Source organism: Motacilla alba, chromosome 1A (assembly GCF_015832195.1).
Source record: "Motacilla alba alba isolate MOTALB_02 chromosome 1A, Motacilla_alba_V1.0_pri, whole genome shotgun sequence".
NCBI classification, from domain to species: Eukaryota; Metazoa; Chordata; class Aves; order Passeriformes; family Motacillidae; genus Motacilla; species Motacilla alba.
Genome location: NC_052031.1, coordinates 58476199 through 58497061, shown reverse-complemented (window position 1 = coordinate 58497061; position 20863 = coordinate 58476199). Strand labels below are relative to the sequence as shown.

At 41.7% G+C, this 20863-nt stretch overlaps 1 protein-coding gene across 2 annotated transcripts; it reads left to right on the top strand.

The window, feature by feature from the left end:
* Nucleotides 1–74: 74 nt before the first annotated feature.
* On the top strand, nucleotides 75–20857 carry MKRN1 (makorin ring finger protein 1). 2 transcript variants are annotated; one of them, XM_038153106.1, is made up of 9 exons: nucleotides 75–307; nucleotides 7289–7417; nucleotides 11770–11996; nucleotides 14598–14738; nucleotides 16514–16740; nucleotides 17225–17439; nucleotides 18135–18245; nucleotides 18693–18807; nucleotides 19250–20857. In XM_038153106.1, the coding sequence occupies exons 1-9, from the start codon at nucleotides 138–140 to the stop codon at nucleotides 19460–19462; spliced, it is 1548 nt and encodes a 515-aa protein (XP_038009034.1). In that variant the 5' UTR covers nucleotides 75–137; the 3' UTR covers nucleotides 19463–20857. The 2 variants fall into 2 exon arrangements, with proteins under 2 accessions (XP_038009034.1, XP_038009033.1); XM_038153105.1 differs by having other exon boundaries at nucleotides 77–307; nucleotides 18693–18831.
* The last annotated feature ends 6 nt before the right edge of the window (nucleotides 20858–20863 follow it).

Genomic DNA, 20863 nt, shown 5'->3' with positions numbered 1-20863 from the left:
GCGCCCGTCCCGCTCGGCCAACGGGAGCCGCCGCTCGGCCGGGGGGGCGGTGCCGCGGCCGCGCCCCGCCCCGCGCGGCCGGAAGGATCCGCTCCCGGAAGTTCCGGCGCTGCCGCCGCTTTGCGGGATAAACAGTAATGGCGGAGGCGGTGGCGGCGCTGGAGACAACGGCGGGCGCGGCGGCCGCGGCCCTGGGGTCACCCGCGGCGGCCGCGGGAGCGGCGGCCGTCGCCTTCGACTTCGCGGCCGTGCCGCCGCCATCCGCGGGGCCTGGGGGAGGCGGTTGGACCAAGCAGGTCACCTGCAGGTACGCGCCGTCCGCGGCGGGTGGGGAGGGGGAGGGAAGCGGGCGGGCGCGGCCGCCCTTCCTCGTCCTTCTTTTCCTTTCCCTGCTTTTCTCCCCGCGCTGCCCCCCCCCCCCCCGCCCCGGGGCCTTTTCCCTCACCGCCGCCCCCCCGCCCCTCCCCCCACGGTCACGTACGCGCCGCGCGCGCCCGCCCGCGGCGCGCGCCGGCCCCGCCCCGCGCGCGCGTCCCCGGGGGTGGCGAACGGCCCCGGCCCGGGCGGGAGCGGCCCCGGGCGGGGCTACCGGCGGAGGTGGCGCGGCGCCGGCAGCCGGGCCCGCCGGCGGGGGCGGTGCGGCCCGCGGCCTTTCTCCAGCCGCGGCCTCGTGCGAGGCTGTTCCCTGCGGCCTAGCGCCTGCGGCGGCCGGGGCGCCGGGAGCGTTGCCGCCGCCGCACCGGGAGCCGTGGGCCGCTCCTTATTGTGCGGGAACAGGCCCGCAGTGCCCGGCGCCAAGGACGCCGTGTGAAAGGAAGTCCTGCAGCCGCGTTCCGCAAAGCGCGACAAAGCAGGAAATGCGACGTAATTTGAATTGTTGAGCGTTTCAATCGAAATTTAAAATTGGGGATTAACTCTTGATTGATACAGCGAAAGCTAATTATTAAAGCGGGGAGTAGGAATAGGTTGTGACATGTTGCAGAATGTGCAAAGTGGCCCTGCCTGTGTCACATAGAGGTTCTGTGTGCTGCGTCATTTCCTATCCGTGTTTTCCTTTAAACTATATTTCTGATAAATCTTCTCTCTAGGGTTACGCAAGCCGTACTGCGCGTTTTAAAGCTTGCCAGATGGACTATTTTTAAACCTACAGTTCTGGTCGGTTGGCAGGCAGAAAGGAATTTAGAAGAGTTTTGTGGACGTAGACATATATTAGTTAATATAAAAGCAAATGATAATCTAAGATTAACATCGATGAGCGTCTCCTGATTTTTAAAAATTTATTCATTTAATAAATTAAATTACATTTAACGCGTTTGTGGAAAAATAAATTCTAAGTCACTGCGAAGAGAAAAGAACCATCCCTTGGTTAGGAAAGAAGAGCCTCTAGATCTTGATTGAGTTCTTTTGTATCTCTTCTGCTTGCTTTTTTTCCCCATTTGTTTCACCGGCAGATTGCAGCAGCAGCGTGAGGAGCCACTGCTCGGCTTTCGCAGGGAGCTCGCTGGCTGTGTCTGTTCGGCGTGCCCCGCGGTGTTTAAAGCGTTCCCTGCTCGCTGTTGCTCCGCATCAGTTTTGGCTGATGCCCAGCTCACTGCTTCCCTTCGGGAAGCTCCGTTCAGCAGCGCTCTCCGGGGGCTGCTGCAGGCTGAGCGTTTTGCCTGCGAATCCCCGGGTTAATGTTTGATGCCGGTGGTGGTGAGGAAATGACCGGGAACCGTGCTTAGCTCAGCTTTAAGTGAGACGCAAGGTCAGTGCTCCCTCTATTCGAGTTTGCCTCGTAATTTCTGAAGATCGAAAGGCTCAATTAGGCAAATTGGATTCGTGAGGCAGCAATGGAATAGGTATGGATGCAGGATCGATTTATTGAAGACAGCAACTGCCGTAGCACAGAGGCAGTCAAGTTCATCAGCGTCCTGCGGTGCAGAGAGTCAAGAGAATATATTTATTTGCAAACACTCGGGCCGAGTGAGAAGCTAAAGCTGCTCTTTTGTAATGGTTAATGTGGTTTAATTTGAGATTAAACAATGGGATCTTGGCCTTGGATCTAATGGACATCTCCACTCTTTGTTCTCTGCCTAATCCTGCCAGTTATCCCATTGCTTGCTTTATTAATTTTTATGGGACCATTCAAGTTGGAGGGAGAATAGCTTTACTCAGGCTTTAAAGTGAAATTAGCAATTTTGATTTGCCCTTCTAGGAACCTGTGATAAAAATGTGGGATTTCCATGTTTGGTTTCGATGGGATATATTCATATTTAGGAAGATATGTTTCTTACTGTTAAATTTTGGTTTACCTTTATAAATGAGCTGGAGGATTTAACAGTGAGATTAAGAAGTTAAATTTCAAAGTGCAGGTTTTTAGTGTAGGAGGTAGAACAGTTTCTGTTTGAGTAACACTGCACAATTATTTTTTGTTCACAGGCATTTTTAGTTGAATCATCATAGGGGTGACAGTAAATGCTGCCTGAAAAACTTTTGGGAGACAGTCCCTTCAGTATAAGGAGCTAGCACATGATGGCTGGTGCAGAAATACTGCTGTTTTATGGAAACTGGAAGCCTTAAAATTGGTACCATAAGTTCTTGCTGTTCCTTTGAATATCTGATATGATAAATAGGTTGGTTAATGAGTTTTAATATACCAGTGTGATATCCTTGGGATGGATGATTAATATCTCAGAGTGAGAGACACAATGACTAAGAAGGACTTTGGTTTCTCCTACACATACAGTTTTGCTGATGTTACCCTTCTGTTTTTCTTGCAGCTAAAGTTTAGAAGTCTCAGGGTGAAATATGGGAAATTATGTTCCCTAAGAGGTGACAAGAAAGGTGTTGTGTTTTTACTTCTGTGGTTTAGCAGTTTTCGAGGCTTGTCTTTTGTAAAAAAATACAGTATTTTAAACTGGAACAGATGGCAGGGGAACAAAGCTAATTCAGACCTTGTTTGTTATTATGATCTTTTTCTCATTGATATGTTTGAAATAATAAAAAATGGTTGTCCTTCCAGTTCAAATGGCTACATGGTTTTATTGAGCAGTGCTGTAGCCAGTCTTTTTTTTCCAAAAGCTTGACACTGTTTGCTCCATGTTTGTGTTTTCCAGATGTCATGCCGAGTTGATGTAAACAAATTGCATTTCACTTGTTTGTTTTAGAGCTGAATGTAAATAAAACCCATAGCAACTACGTGCTGTAAACCCATAGCAACTAAGTGCTGTACTTTGAGAGCTGTCTCTTAGTTCTTCCTGAAAACCTGGGTGAGGTATTTTTTTCTTTGATGAGGTGCAGGGCACAAACCTCCTGACGGCCTGCCTGGATTGCCTGTGGCTGCTCCGGTCTGCATCCCCTGGTTAGCTGAGCTAACTTCTGAAGGAGGTTATGGAGAAGGGACAATGAGCTAAATGCTGTGAAGATCAACTCTTTTTTTTTCCCCCATTTTACTAACTCCAGTGGAATTGCATTGGCAAGTAATGTGGCTGAAGACCCAGGAGCTGTGCTAGAGCAGCATGCTTAGCCTCCTTCCTGCTGCTTTCTTCCTGGGAATTCTGTCTCTGTATGGCACCTGAAGAGGGTAATGGCTGCAGATGGATGTTATCCTGAGTTTCCCCATCTGCCTGTCATGGCAGTGTCTTCGGTTTTGAAGGAGGTCTGCTGTTGGCTTTAACATTCTAATTTAGCTGAACCAGTAGTTTGATAAAACAAATTAGCATTACCTGAAAGCAGAAACCTGAAGAACAGAATACATCTGAATAAGGAAATGCATTGCAAGCTTCCAAAGCTGCTGAAGGAAGAATTTGCGATAGCAATTTGCCTATTGAGAAACACCTGTGAAAATCAGGATATGCTCTTTTGATCAAGGCATTCCTAACTAGACATGTGTTGAACCTTTTTCAGTGATAAAATGCCAATACAGGCAATTATTAATTTTGTCTAGTTGTTCCATGTGTTGGTGTCACTCATGTTTTCTACAATCGTGCAGTGAACTGAACTGGGGAAATTATCTGAACTTGGACCCTGATGACTTCTCTAGTCTGGCTCCCCAAGCAGCTTAACCAAATTACACTTGTATATTTGAATTGGAAGGACAGAGAGCACTGCCACAATAAGTGCTTTTTTGGATGACAGCATCACAGAGGCTCAGAGAAAATCCAATTATATGCTTGTCTTGATCTAGTTTTATCTTTTCAGATGAAATTACATGTGTTCCCCGACTACTTGACCAAATGCAAATTTCAGATGTCGTTCTACGCGTCTGTGTGTAAGGCAGATAACTCATATATTTCTCAGTTTTAAGGGTGCCTTTTTCCTATAACCAGAATGAAGAGGCTGGCATTGCTGTTGAGCAGGGTTAAATTGAATACTCCATAAGTAAAGATGCTCTCCAAAATAAATTTCGTTATCTTACCCCAAAAATAATGCACTCTGTTTATTTTTTGAATTGGCCAAAGTGTTTTAGCCAAACAGTGCCATTCGATATGTAGAGTGTTACCTGTAGAGTGTAGTTTGTGACCTTAAAGTAAAAAATCTTAACTCTTGGTGAGGAGAAGAAGTTGGGGTGTAATCCTAAGAGAAATATATTTTTTTTCCCCTCCCACTCCAGTCGTGTTCAAATAATGCTGAGTTTGCTGCATAGGATTGAAGGCCTTTATGAGTGATGTGTGAATTAGAGCTTGGAGTGTTTCATGTTTATTTTTTGCCCTTTATAGCCTACAATTTCAATATAATAAATATATTCTGATAATATAATTCTGGCAACTTTCAGAATTACATAGAATCTGCATTTTCAGAGGATTTTCTGATGTAAATTTGGAAGGAAGGAAAGGGATTTGGAGCTTCATTTTCCCTATCACACAGTGGGAGAATCTGATTTTGGGGTTATTAGAAGTCTTGTTGGCCAAATTGTTTCTATCAGATGTCCTCACTTCAGGCAGGAGCCTTTCTGTCAGTCTCTTGTTTCAGCTGTAGTGGTGTCCCAACACATGGCTGGCTCAAGGAGCAGAGTGGCTGTGCAGAGTGGTTGGGCAGTGATCTGATCCAGATTAAAAATAACCATGGGGGCAGTAAAAAGAATGTCAGGTTCCATTGCAGCCATTTCCTGGTCTGTGCCAGCCAGTGGTTGTGAAATTGCTGCCCCAGCACTTGGGGAAGCGATGCCGAGTGGAAATAAGCAAAGGAGATAACACTTGTTAAAGAACAAACCTTAAGCAATCTGAAGTCTTTTTTTTTTTTTTTTTTACCCTTTCGGTGTGACTCCCATTTCTTAAAAGCAATCAAGGCAGAAATTCCAGTTATATTCTAGTTCCATGACTTCATGGGTGGTTAGGTTTGTTTTTGGTTTTGTTTGGGGGGCTTTTTTTGTTTGTTTGGGGAAGGTGGGAAGGTGGGAGGTTAAGTACAGGTGTTTTTTTTTTTTTTGGTTGGGTGTTGATTTTTTCCTTTTGACATGGGTCTTCATAGGTGATTTATGCTGTTGAGTGGGTGACTGTGACTTTTAGGAGGTTTTGTGTGTTTTTTGTTCATGATGGAGATAACTGGTTTTATATTTGCAGGGATGGGCCTTGTTCTGTTTTTGCAACACCCTGTTCCTGCTGTTTGTCCCTCCACCTGACCCTGCAGAGCCTCATCTGGGTCTTGTACTGCTTTTTTCTTATGTAGGATCACATTTCGTACCTGGTTAATCTGTCTACAGGGTACAGACAGGGGATTTGGAGTGTGGATTGCAGCCTGATGGAGAGTGTCAGCTTGTGTTCTGTTAAGCTAGTTGAGATTTTTTTTTTTAATTTTTGGTATGTTGAATATACCACTGGTATTGCATATGGAGGGTTATCAGCTCTCTAAACACTCAACCTCAGGTTGTAATGTTTGCCTAAAACAGGACTGCAGATGTAGCTCTACTTGGGTCATTTAGTGCATTGTTCACTGGCTTTCTCTGACTTCTTAAAAATACAGTAGACTAAATAGCTGCGTAGAAGTGCATGCAGTTCAACATCTTATCACCTTTCCTGGCCAGGAATATTCAACTTGAATGTACTGTTCTGTGAAGAGCTGTCGTAATCTTAGTTGTGGCTGCTGAAAGATGATCCCTGTCTCTTGTGCTGGCTGCGAGGCTGCACTCAGCTGCTTGGAGGGCCTGGTTCTGCTGGCTCTGCAAAGTGCTGGAAGCGTGCAACAGGAGGAGGGCAGGACTGCACCATTCAGCAGCAATGTGGGCTTAGACGGGTATTATCTGCTTCTCAGCCTTCCCTCAGGTAGTGTTTGGTATGAGACCTAAATCCTCACAGATTTTCTTGTTTACTAGCTCTTCCTATTTCCAGTGAGTTCAGAGTTTGCAGGTTGTTATCTGGAGGCAGTGCGGCTTCTTTCTGAACTGAGGTGTTGGTAAACATTTATGGATTCAATTTTTACACAGGATTTTTTTTTGTTGTTTTTTCCTTTTTTTTTCTTTGCTAATACTTTTATGTGGATTGGGACAGGTGTACTTGAACTTTTCTGTTGTAGTTTTGAACGTACTGAATCTGAACAGTTATGGTGCATTGAATTTCTAGAGTCTTATTCTTCTAGGTTAAAATTGAAAAAATTTTGAAAACCACTCTACAGTTCTCTTGAATAACTGAATTGAAGATGCTGAATTAAACTTGTGCTACTTGACATGCTAAAATTGATCAAACTGTCCTCAAAAGCTTTGAAACTGTCCGAGTTTTTCAAGACAAGCAGCACAGTATTGAAGCAGGGCACTTTGATTTATTTGACTCCTATCACAGGAGCTAATGTGTGTGTTTTGTCAGATGTGATTATCCATCACTAACGTGTTTTTCATTCTTGGAGAGGAAATCATATTTAATTGAATTATTTATGAATCCAGAATAGATTTTAAACCTTGGGTGATTTAGGGTGTGTCTGGATTTGAGTCTTGTATCCATTGCTGGGTTTCAGTAAGGTTTTTCTTGTATCAGGACACAGGGGCTACAAGTAAAATGTAGTGCCAATCTACTTGGTCCAAGACTCTTTCCTCTTAGTGTCACAGCCCAGGATAACTTTGCTCTTATAGGTTTGTGTTTTTTCCCCAGGCTTTTGTAATAGCAAGTCCCTAAATGTACAGCGCAGTTCACTGGAGTAGCTGAGGCTTCGTGTTTCCTCAAATGTTCTCATTTGATGGTTATACTGGGGCAGGGTCCTATGGGTCTTTAGGGCTGTTGTTAATACAGCATACCTTGATTAAAGAATAATAAGATCATCCAAATATTTTTGCAGCTTCAGTGCTTCTCCTTAACTCACCATTTATCTTCTCTTACAGATACTTCATGCATGGAGTCTGCAAGGAGGGAGACAACTGCCGCTACTCCCATGACCTCTCCACCAGTCAGTCTGCCATGGTGTGCAGGTATTACCAGCGAGGATGCTGTGCTTATGGAGATCATTGCAGGTAAAGAAATACCCCTGGCCATCCTGCAGGAAGCTTTGCACTCTGAATCCCTGAGTAGAGAGCTCAGGGAAAGACAGTAAATCTTAGTGCTTTCCTTTTCCATTGCAACTTCAGATATTTTTAAAAATAGCTTTTTGCTGACTCTCTTGTCTTGCTAAATACCAGTGCTTGCTATGCAAAAAAATGAGCAAAGGTAAGGTGATAACTGGTTTTCATAAAAGTGATGGTTGTCAGTGCAGGGATTTGTCTTATTTTTTATTAATAACGTGAGTAGATTAATTGAAATCTGAGATTACATTCAGACTAGCTGAATGGATGAAAATGAGTTACACTATTTAAGTGATCATAAAAGCCTGAACAGGTAAGAATTTCTTTTCTTCATGATTTGTTGGTGGTTTTTTTTTTGTTTGTTTGGTTTTTTTTGAGGAATTGGTAGCCTGACACTGGAACTACCATTTTAGGAAAGTAACTGGAGTTGGTCATACAAGTTCTAAGATGTTGCCTGTACAAAATAGCTTTATGAAAGCATACTATGAGTTGATCCATACCCCTGAAATTACAACAAAAAACAAATTGTGAAGAAGAAAAACAGATACTTTCCTAGGGGAGCAAAGCTTTACAAGGGCTTAGGAATGTTTCATAATTCATTTTATTAAAACTTACCAGAAGTTTTAACATTCTGTCTTATTGCAGCTGTAATTAGTGATTAAACATTTGCATCATTATTTTGTATGGTAGCTCATAGTTAGCTTCACTTTTATGTTTCATAAGGGGTTACTATATGTAAGAAAGGTAACAAAGAATGCCTCTCTGTAGTCTTCTGTCTGCCAGTGTTGTTTTTTTGATTGTGTAGATCAGTGGTCTTCCAACTTTGGATCATGCACCCCATCAGTTCAATGTTTTTGAGCTCCCACCAACATACACATTTATTTATAATTTATATGTATGTATTTACATCTACTACTGTACTAATGTTATGTACATTATAAAACACAACCCAAAACCAGAATTTTAAAAAAGGTGTATTAAAGGTGAAACGAAAAATATTGAATAAATATTTTATAAACAGTCCAAAGCAATTTTTACTGTCACTAAAAACCTGATTAGTAATAATATTTTTTTACTGACAGTAATGTTGATTCAGTGGGGTTTTTTATTATTTAAAATCTCAGAGTAGCATTTTTGTGATACAGTCGTTTGAAGGTCCCATTCGAAGTTTAATTCATTTCAGTCCTTGGTTTTAATGGCAGTCGTAGCTGAAAAAAGATCTTTCACAAAGATATGTAGATCCAAAAGGAAGTGTATTGTTGGCTGCATGTACTAATGTGTGATAAATTTAGCTGGTAAGTTTCCACCTTCCCTGATGTCAATCAGCTGTTAGTGCAGATTAACTGGAAGGTGTTGCATTTTTATATTTTTAGCAAATGGGTCCAACATACTCTGGAATTCTGATTTTGAAAGATTTTTAAACATGTTAGAGAAATCACTTTCCAAGTTTAAGTGTGCAAGATATGAAAGGTTTTTGTAGTTGACACACTTGGATAGTTTTTGGCAATAAAATCACATAATAGTGGAAACACTTCATTTTCACAGTGTTGTCTCCATACCACAACTTTCCTTCAAAAAGCAGTTATCTGTTCATAGAATGACTTTATCTTGGAGGGACAGTTTGAATGTGATTGGGTTTGGTTGGTTTGGGTTTGTTGTGTTGTTTTGTTTGTTTGTTTTAATATCTGCTCAGCAGCATACTGCTGGCACTGACTTGTCATCACAGAAAAGGGCAGCAAATTTGCAGCACTTGTCTTTGTGAAATAAACATGCATAACTCATCCGTGACAATTTTTAAGTGCTTTGCCGTGAGATAATCAGCAAACATCTGTGTGGTATGGAAGATTTTCATGGTAGCTCTCCACCTCATAACTGCAGTGAACATTTGACTATTTGAAGATCTATATTGATGACATTTTCTAGTGTCACTTGGCTGCTTCTGGATCCGTCTTTGCTACAATATCTTGCCTGTGAATGATGCAGTGATGAATTTCTGGTGGGGTGCTATCCCTGCACCCTTACCCTGCAGTCTCTTATTGTGGTCAGAGCAACTGCTGCTTCAGTGGTTTTACTTGCACGGTTTTTCCATAAAGCATTGTTTTTATTAAGGTAATTGTATACTTGGTAATTGAGAAGATATCCTGTCCAGTGAATCTTTTTGTCTTTGTTAAAGAAGTAATTTGTTGAGAATGTTTCAATATGAACTACTTTTTGCGATACACTAAAGAAAAGATGTACCAGTAGAGAAACAGAATCTAGCAAGTATCATGAGCTGAGATGTGAAAAACATCTGTACTTTTCCTTCTGTCATACAGCAAACTTCCCACTCTGCACAATTTATTCTACTGCTTGTTTCTTCAAACTCTAGCAGTGTTTTCTATGCATTTCCCAACAGTATTTGCTGACAAAGGAATGCATTTTACTTTGTCACCATATCGTTTTCCATGAGTTATTTCAGTGATTTTTACCACAGCAGGAAGAAAAAGTGGTCCAATGGCACATGGCTTTTTGTCTTTCATTGTTATGTAACAAACCTCAAAAGATGTTTCTAAACCCTTACTGTGAAGTTCTGCAAAGTACTGGATTAAGTAGCACATGACTTGAAACATCTTGGGAAGATGTGGAGATTTGTCTTTGTGTTCTGATGTTCTGATTTTCAATGCCTTGCTAATTGAGATGGCTTCATCCTTTCAGTAGCTAATATCTGAAGGTACAGCATACACCGAGGGCACGGTTCTTCATTAATAATAGTGAATATAAATCCATATTTCAGATTGCCTTCTTGGTAATCTTGGTCTCTTCTGTGGTTCCCCTCCCCCTGAGTTCAACAGCTGATTAGGTTGGCATTGTTTTGCTCCATAGTGTGGCTGATGAGGAGCTGATAGTAGGAGAAGAACTGTTAGCTCTGACATTTTCTTATTGGCTTTTGCTGGCATTATCAATGCTGTCGTCAGCCCACAGTTGCAGGCATCTTTGCAAGCCACTTGTTCACTTTGTCAGGGCTAGTTTAGGTAAAACAAGATCAGATACCTCACACATACCACACGTGGGCTCTCTCATGGATGCACTGTGAGAACACTGCCATCAACATGTATCTTAATAGTAATAATAGTAATTTATTCTATTTTTAAGGGGAAAAAACCACTAAGTTGCAGTATTTTCTTCCTGCACCCCATTGGGTTGCTTTGGGCACCTATTATGGTGCACACACTTTAGAGGCCACAGGTGTAGAGCTCTGAAGCATAGAATTTTAAATTTGTGCTTTGTAGGAGTAGGATTTCCAAGCTGACATTTGGTTAGGAGCACCTCTTTAATATGCAAGAATTGTTGTTTGACACTTATTTGTTTTTATTCTGACACAAGCTTAGTGAATCACAGTCACTTCAAACTTCCATATGACCTCAAAAAATTCCCTCCTGTTGTCCTTGAAATTAGTCAGCAAATACCTAAGACTACAATAGTGTATTTGTCATTTATTTTCCCCATGTAGTCTGCTGCCAGAAGACAGATTTTTGAGGGAAATGGTGCCTTCCTGTTTATTGTGGATGGTAGGGTTAAAAGGGTTCTGATTATCATTTTCCACAATAAGCTGAAGGAGGCATTAGGAATAAGTACTCAAATTTAGTGTAAAATCTGCATGAGGCAAGATGCTGAGACACAGGAAAAGAATAATTTATGTTGGTGGGGAATCTCTGAATGTGTGCCAGCTGAGGCCAGGTTGCCCAAGGCATTGTCCAGCTTTGAGTATCTGCAAGCATGAAGATTGTGCACCCATTCTAGTGTTTAACTACTCTTAGAGCAATTTTTTTTTTCCTAATATTCATAGCTGTAACTTCCCATTTTGGACTGATGTCTACTGACTCTCATCCTATCATTGCGCCTCTTAGAAGACTCTGGCTGATCTTTCCCGTGGCTTCCCGTGAAGTAGTTGGAGACAGTGTCCTGAGTCTTCTCTTTATAAAGCTGGATAAACTCATTTTTTTCATTCAGCAATACTACACATGTGTAATAGATAACTGACCTGTTTTGGACATATTTGAAGATTGTTCTGAGTGTAAGAATTGTGCTGCTTTTTCTCCAAAATCTTGGAGGACCTTGTGTTTTCTTAAACAATGCTGACAGATTGCACAAGTGGAAGCATTTCTCTGTGAAGGGTCATCAGTGACTTTCTCATCCTAGCCATTTCTGGGTCCTTCTTCCAAATAGCATGTTCACATCTTCATTAGTTTATTTTCAGTACATGGGGCTGCTGTCTGGAGGTATTTTCTTGTGGAAAGCTGACATGATGTGTTTTAACTTTTTAGATATGAGCATACCAAGCCACTAATACAGGAAGAAGTGACTGATGTTAACCCAGAGGCAGAAATCTATCCATCAGTGTCCTCAGAGTTTGCATCGCTCCCTGAAACAGTTGAAGAGTTTATTGCTGAGATAGAAGATGAAAATACAGACCTGGCAGCAGCAGGAGTAGGGGCTGAAGACTGGGTGAATGCAGTGGAGTTTGTCCCTGGGCAGCCATACTGTGGACGTGGTAAGCTGATCATGGGATAACAGTGAATTTCCATCATGGCTCAATAATTTCTGTGTAGTGCATTTATTTTAATGCATTTGAGTACAGCTATTCACATTTATTGATCAGTTCAAGTGAGCTTGGGTTTTCCAACGTGAGTAGTTGGACTGACTGAAACCTGGTATATTTCAGGTCAGTCTCTGCATGACTGGCTTTCTCTTGCTATGTTTCTGAATGACTTAAGAATCACCTTGAAGTTTAATTTGCATATGGGATGGGACAGGAAATTACTGGTGATAAAATTAATATTGCTACTCTGGAGGGATAATCTGCTGCCTTTGTGTTTTGGGTTGTTTGATTTGGTTTGGGGTAGGTTTGCAGTCTTTCAAACGTTTTTCAGTGGAGATACGGATTCCTGTAGAAGGAATTGAAGCCTGATGCTTACTTTTGTGAATCCCATGGCCAGAGATGAAAATTATTTATTCTAGTTAGCTTTCTGCAACTCCACTTTCTAATACTGCGACAGCTCACAATGAGAATGAGACTGAAGAAACTCATCAAATGGGACCACATTAATTGAGTAGCATACTTATCCATTTTTCCTGCCAAAATATAACAGTCTTCAAATTAAAGTGAAAAGCAGACTGAAGGTGTTCACTTTAACATAATATTTGTCTCTCTAAGGCATGAGGAGGCTATGAGTACTTAAATAAATGTTTGAATTCAAAACGGACACCTTGCATCCAGAAGAATTTGAAGATCTCATAGAGTGCTCAGATTATACTGCTTTGTCTCCACGGTACTGCTCAGATTCTCAGATTTGGAAAGAGAATGACCTTCTCAGTGTTACAGGGTGCTGCTTGGAGCCTCCTGCCATCCAGTTTGAGGAGGGTGAAGAGGAATGGTCAAGTGGCACAAACAGTTTGCTAATGTTAAGAAGTTTGATTATGGAATTGCATAACTGTGAACTTGAGTATACCCCAAAGGAGTGAAAACTTGACCGCTACCTGTGAATGTGCCACCTTACTGTCATGAAAGATACAGCTTCTGTGCTTGTTGAGACAGAGGGTTTTAAAAATATAATAATCAGAATATAATATTTAGATTGGAAGGAACCTCTGGATTTCATCTAGTTCATTTCCTGCTTAAAGGTTGGCAGGGGCTTTGTTTAGTTGAATCTCTATCCTCAGAGATGTTCAAAGGGTTATAACCTCTGGGTATCCTTTATGATGTTTGACTTCTTTCACAAAGAAGGCCTTTTTCCTAGTATGTAATTGGATTTTTCCCTGCCTCAGCTTGCCTTCTGTCTCTTGTCATTTGCACATCTGAGAAGAGTCAGTCTCTTTTCTTGGGAGTCAGCCCCATTAATGACTGGCTGGCCCTCCACTGGGATCAATTCATTGCTGGTTTGAACAGCCAGAGATCTTTTAAATATACACAATCCTTATAGAAGAGCTGGTGCTTCTTCCTGAAGTCTAAGTCACTACGCTGTTAACTTAGTATTACTAAAGCAATTTTTTTTCTAGGGGTTAGGAATACTTTTCATGCAAACTTGTGCAAGATTAAGTTAAATAGCATTCTCTTCTGTGAATCTTGTTGCAAGTCTGTTTTATAGCTTTTGAAACTTGATGTGAACATACTCATCTGTTTCTGTTCTGAACAGTACTACATGATGCTAATTCCCATGGTGACTTTAAAAAAAACTTCACTTTTCTGAAGCAACTGTCTTTATTAAGCTACAGAAATAAAAATGTGTGCAGTGTGTTCTGTAGTGTATGCCTTCAAGCAGATTATTCTTGTCAAATTGCTGGAGAAATGTAGAGATACTTGGAAACTTCAAAATGAAATCTATTTCTCAACGTTCCCTAGAAGCCTGTGTGTTTTAAATTTTCTTACAAATGATAAAAGATTCAAGGCTGGCAGTTTAACCATGCATAGCTGGGACTATAATGCTCACCTTTTACCACAGTTCTCTGATTTGGGGCTAAACCTAGTATCTTGAAGATGACTTCAGGACCTAGCATAGAAAATAGTGATGATTCTTCAGGTATTCGATTGTTAGTTGTACAGATGTGCCACATTTCCATACTTGTTCTGCAGTAACTGAAGAAGAGTAGAAAGGCAGAAATACAAGAAACAATAAATTTGGTGTCTGCTTCCTGTTACTGAAAGATAAGTGTGTCCTAAGTGCAAGCAGGTGGTGTGCGGATCAAAGTTAACAAACCGGTTTTTCCACTACTATGAATTTACCCTGTTGACTGGGGAAATGGGCAATGAGAAGGTGGGGATTGAGTCCACCTACTGGTGAACAGAGATTTGGAAACAGCAAACAGTCACAGAGAACAAAGGTTACTCTGAGGGATGTTGGATTTGTAACTGCTGCGGCAGTGAAGTCTTCTGAATTTTTCTAATTGTGGTTTCAAAGAGGAAGTAAAACTGTAGCTGCTGCAGTGCAGAAGATACAGAAAATATACATGCTGTTCCAGCCTCACAGTAAAGAGTTTCTTCTTAATATCTAATCTAAACCCACCCTTTTTCATGTTGAATTTTAGTTTGAAACCATTACCCCTTTTCTTATTACAACATGTCTTTGTAAAAAGTTCCTCTTCATCTTTCTTGTAGGCCCCCTTCAGGTCCTGGAAGGCTACAGTAAGGTCACCCCGGAGCCTTCTCTTCTCCAGGCCGAACAACCCCAACTCTCTGAGCCTTTCCTCATAGGGGAGGTGTTCCATCCCTCTAACCATCTTCATGGCCCTCAACTAGGTAAAAAAATTTGTGACAACGTTAACTTGAGCAAACACTGGCAAATGCAACAGTTGAGGGACTAAAAACTGAATGGTAGTTGTGATTTTTGTTACTTCTTATGGAAGTGGAGAAAATGGATTTCAAATGGGAGGGCAAGTGGGATTTAAGTAAGTAAGTACATATTTTCATGTTCTATTGAGCTACTCAGGAGAGACTGTAGAGCCTAGTGCATGGTTTCTTGTCATTTTTCTTGGTGCTAGTTTACTAAAACTCATGGGGAAGAAGTGCTAATGAACATAACGTTGTTTGGGAATCTCAGATAGAAAATGAACAGGTTGCCAGGTGACTTGCTACTCAGTTACTCACTTGCTTTGAAAAGTATGTTTCTAACAAACAGACTTCTCCAGGATCACTGAGTGACCACTACAGTCTGAGATGGTTCAAGGAGACGACTTGATCTTATCTTGAGAGCTAATGTTTTTCTACACTAATCTTCAATATTTGCTTATTCCTCAAAAGTCGCAGGGACATGCATTTGCTTTTTCTTTTTCCTAAAACTAACAGACTGATACATGCCTGTTGTTATGTCTTTGCTCCATGGGGATGAAAAATGTGTGAGTGTGCAGCCTCTGATTAATTTTGAGGAGTCTGTCCTTCACTTTAACTGATCCAAGTATGCCTTTGGTAGTTTTTGCTTGCTTCTCCAAATCTAGTGCTTGAACAGCTTCTAAAAGTTACACTTTCTTATAGCATAGATGACTTGCTACTCTGTAACAGCTTCTGGTCATGTAAATGAACTCCAGCTGCTGTTCTTCCTGGTGTTTACTCTGAATATAGTAACGCTTTATGTTTATTACACCTTCAGTTTCTCACTGACTGCTTTTGTCTTGTAATTCAGTCATCATCCTACTTATGTAACAATCTCAGAAGGCTGACTTGTGGTGAGGCAGGCAAGCAGGTGTTTGAGGTACAGGGAGGAGTGTTCAGCAGTAGCTGTCTAAATGGGGAAAAGATACAGATTTCAGTTCAGTTTAAGGTTAGGTGAGGGAATTTACTTAGGATTTTGCAAAACTGATAGCCAGATTAGAATGCAGTGATAATGGCCTGAATTTCAGTTTTATGTGTCTGGCTAAGATGACCAGGTGTCTGTTAAGGACTGGGGTTTTTTTTGGCAAAGATGTAGAATGGAGTTAGTTTGAGAGATGTGGACACCACTTTTTTCTATTAATCCTAGAGACGCATGGGAGTCCAGAAATGAAAGTTTGTTCAGGCTGAAGAACAGTGTGCTAATTAGCCTGCACATAAGGAATTGCTGGTGCGGTATTGCCATACTAGTATATTGTTATGCTGGATACACCTTTATTATTTCAGCTGTGTAATTTCTGGGAAAAAAAACTGTTAACTTTAGCTGATGTGAAAATTTTAAGTAAAGTGAAATTGATTCTGAAAGCAGTGAGAGATCTGTAGCCTTATTTAATGGTTGCTGAACCAGAGTCTGTATTAAGCTGCTGATGACTAGTGCAATTTTTCTGGGTGGACTTAGCCTGCAAATGGATCTTCCCTGACCACTGAAACTTTGATAGCTTTAATCTTGTCTGGGTTGAAGGATGAAAAAATTGGTCTTGAAATTAATGGAGTGGGGAAAATCATTTAGTTCAGATTGAGGGTGTGTAAACATGGACTGAAGTGAACTTAGGTTGTTTCTGATATTCTATTTGGGTAACCCTGAGTGTTCTTACTCTCGGTGCTCAAAATCTGAATGTGCTGCTTACTGTTCTTAATTCTGTTCCCAGCTGCTCCTTTCTGTGCTGAAGCACCCTTGCAGGAAATGGTGATTGAAGAAGAATACGAGAAGCAGCAGGCCGATGTGGAGATGAAGAAGGAGCTGTGCCCCTACGCTGCATTAGGAGAATGTCGTTATGGAGAAAACTGTGTGTATATCCATGGGGACGTGTGTGATATGTGTGGCCTGCAGGTCTTGCATCCCACTGATGCTGCACAGCGATCTCAGCACATAAAGGTAAGCAAACAACTGTCCGTTGTTTAACAGCTGTAAGTTATTGCTTCCTAGCTTCCCTCAATCACTTGTTACTAATTCCCTTTTATTTGAAGGTGTGTGCAGGTCAGGCAGTGAATGAAATTCCGGTTGTAAACTGGACTGTTTCCTGCCAGGGCCATACTCAAAAGCAGCTGGATTTCCTTATCTGTGTTGGGACAGCAGTCTGCTTAAAGATACTAGAGCTTTGTTCTTTGCCTAGTCAAAGTGGATGGTCTTTTAGATTGCCTTTTCATGTTTAAAAGCAGTGTCTGAAGGAAGGAATTTGAACTCTGAATTGATTGTTCCCCAATACTTGAACAAATTTTTTTTTGAGCATAAAGATTTTTTTCAGCTTAATCACACTTCATGCATTATGCAAAACAGCAAACTGAGTTTAAAAACCTGCTTAGACTTCACCAGATGAGCAGTCATCTCTGTAGTTGTTTTCTTTGTGTCTCCTTTTCAGTCTTGCATTGAAGCTCACGAGAAGGACATGGAGCTTTCCTTTGCCGTCCAGCGTAGTAAAGACATGGTGTGCGGGATCTGCATGGAGGTGGTGTATGAGAAAGCTAATCCTAGCGAGCGCCGCTTTGGGATCCTCTCCAACTGCAGCCACACTTACTGTCTCAAGTGCATCCGCAAGTGGAGGAGTGCTAAACAATTTGAGAGCAAGATTATAAAGTGAGGCACTTTCCCATTTCAATTGTGCTTTGTTACTGTGGAAGAACTTAGTAACTTGTGACAACTTTCAACAGACTTCCAGATGCAGGCTGCACAGAGGCTGCATTTAATGCATACTAACTTTTAGTTTAGGAGTGAAATAATTGTTAGGGATAACATTTACACTCTGATTTGGTTAATACTGGGTTAAGTTTGCAAAACTCAATGGTAGTAAATAACTATTGTTTATTTAGTAGCATGTTGTCCACTGGTTACCGTTTATGTCTTGGACACCCAGGCAGGAATCTGGAAACAGATTAACCAGTTCATTACTGCTTAATTCATTACTGCCTTAGAGCATTACTCAGTTGGCAAAACATTTCTCCATTTAAGGCTGTTCTAGAAAATACAAAGTTCCAATGAAATAAATATAGGAAAAATACCAAAATAAATTTATTTAATTCTAAAGAAAAAGGAGTCTGTGTGAAGTGTTTTTTCAAGCTTTTCTGAGACAAGCTGACCAGCTGCCGTTGCCATTTAGTTCTTGAAGAAAATTTAGGTTTTCTTCACTTTTAAGAGAGTCTAGATTGAAAAAGTTGTACAGCAAGTATATGAGTGCAGTACCTCTTTAAAGATGGATATATGCCATGGCTTTTTATATAGGAGAGAGCGCCCTGTAATGTGGAATTTTGCAGCACAGTCTGTTCGTTTCCCAGGTCCTGCCCAGAATGCCGGATCACGTCTAACTTTGTCATTCCAAGTGAGTACTGGGTGGAGGAGAAGGAAGAGAAGCAGAAACTCATTCAGAAATACAAGGAGGCAATGAGGTATGAGCAAAGCAGCCTTTTATCAAATTGAGACTGCTGAGATAAAGGCACACGTGGAGAAGAAGGGTGTTAATGTAAACCCCACTTTTCACACCTTGTTTCCACCGCCACGTGTGAAGCACATCTCTGCCTATCTGCCCACAGATGCATGCACACACTACCAAAGCTGTTCCTGTGTTCTTTCACTTCAGTCTTCCACTTCTCTACACAAAACACTGGTAGAGCAGCCATAAGGCAGTCCAAGCTCATGCACTGCACACCATTGGTGTCCCTCTGCATGCATCAGTCCACACATAGTGTAATGAATCATTTCTGCATGTAGTTCTTTCACTCACAAAATGCCATCTTCTCCTGGTACCCGAGATCCTTGTGGACTGCAGGTAAATGCAGTTTTGAAGTCTGATTGGGGTGTGCTGTCAGTAAGGGCTGCGATATTTTCCTTTCCAGCAACAAGCCATGCAGGTATTTTGATGAAGGCCGCGGGAGCTGTCCATTTGGAGGAAACTGTTTTTACAAGCATGAATATCCTGATGGCCGCCAAGAGGAGCCACAAAGACCCAAAGTAGGAACCTCAAGTAGATACCGGGTTAGTGCTGCTGATTAATTGTCCTTTCAATAGACTGAGAGCACAGGAGGGGTGTGAATTATGTCTTCTGCATCGAGAAGAGGATAGGGAAATACTGACTTATCTTTTTTCCACTTCTGATAGACCTCTGTAATGGTGAATTTGAAGGAAGCGGTGCTCTAAAGTTTGTGAATGCTGGAGGCCAAGATGGAAAGACTAAATTTAAAAAACTTTCTTACAACATACTGAAGTAAAAATGTTGGGTAGCAGTAATAGGGGTGTGTGTAAGGGTTAATTCTGCTGGAGGTCAGTATCTCCCTGAAAGAGAAATGTGATTTCTTGCATGTCAGAAAGTACACCAGGGGCATGTCAGCCTCTGGAAAGGCTCCTACTTTGTACCACTGGATCACCTGGGGAAATCCCTGTGTTCCATTTGCAGGCCCAGCGGAGGAATCGGTTCTGGGAGTTCATCGAGGAGCGAGAGAACGGTGATCCCTTTGAAACCGACGAGGATGAGGTGGTGACCTTTGAGCTTGGTGAGATGTTGCTTATGCTGTTGGCAGCCGGAGGTGATGATGAGCTAACGGATTCTGAGGATGAGTGGGACTTATTTCACGATGAGCTGGAAGATTATTATGATTTGGATCTATAGCACCTGTCAGTGGAGTGTGGACTGTTGTCTTGGCTTCAGGCAGTAGCTATTACCTGTGGTGTTGTGGCAGTGCCTGTGTTTCTCCTAGGCAAGCCGATCAATTCCAGGTGCTGTTGTAATAACTTTTACCCAGGGTCTGTCTCTTCCCTTCCCCTCCTTTCCCACCCCAGGAGTGTTGTTTTTCCTCTGTTTCAACAAATAACAATAAATAAATCTTTAAAATGTTAGTTTTTGTAAAAATAAATTTAACTGTCAAACAGTTAGCTTAGGTTTGTTGCTTCATCTGTGTACCCAACAGAGTTCACCCAGTTCCAGGGTTAAAGTGTTTACAGGACTTCCACACTCATTTTGAAGAGCCCAGATACAAAAATGAGCAGTGGCCATGCAGTGGGGATGTAAATTGGCTGATGGCCTTTATTCTGTCTTTGTACCAATATTTCTGATTTCAGGCCAGATACAAATATTCTTTCTGGAATCAGCTCCGTTCCAGCCCCCCTCATGTACACGTCTTCATTTGTGACTTTTGGTCTCTGTTTACTTGCACATTACTATTACTACTGTGTAACCAGAACCAGGTGTGAACGTTCTGGATTTTTACTGTGTTTAGCATGAAAGGAAAATGTCTTTGTGAAAGGAGAACTCTCTATGTGTATATACAGATAAATGTAGAGTTGGACCTCAAGGATGGGGAGACTCTGTGTAAGTTAAAAATAACTAAACCATCTTTCACCCCCTCTTGGTGCATGAAGTCTTGCCTCCAATTGGACATGAAACTGGTCTAGTGGTCTCAGCCCAGACTGGGAAACGATCCTGACTAGACTATCGCTTAACTTGATAGATGGCACTCCCCTAATACACCAGCTCTCTTTCATGTGTATGATTAGGGTTGTCCAGGAGCAGAAATCCGGTTAGCCAAGGTGGGGTCAGAGGAACACCAGAGAGGACCCTTTAGCTTTATTGCTCTGTAAGTTTTAGAACTTCATGTAAACACTTAAGCCGTGAGCTTTGCTAGAAACTCGCTGTGCCTCCCAGCTGCTTTGAGGTACTTGTGCCTCTCTGCAGCTGAGTTGGGCAGGTTGCCTGGTAAAGCTGTTCAGTTTATGTGAGTTACTGCTTACAAAGGCAGTTGTGCAGTTTCTGGCTGTAATTTGCATTGAGAAATTACTTTGCCACCAAAGCCCCAGCACAGGAATTTTAACCTTGCATTACATTATTGCTGTTTTTTATTGACTTGTGGATACCCCGTGATCTGTTCTCCTGCTGCTCTTGTCCCCTAGACTGCCTCTCCTTTCACTTTTAAATGGAATGAGAAATTGTTCTGAGGTCTATAACGTATTGTTTTGCAGCTGCCTTTTGTAAGAAGCACTTTTCCCAAATAAAAAAAGTTAAAAAAAATTAAAC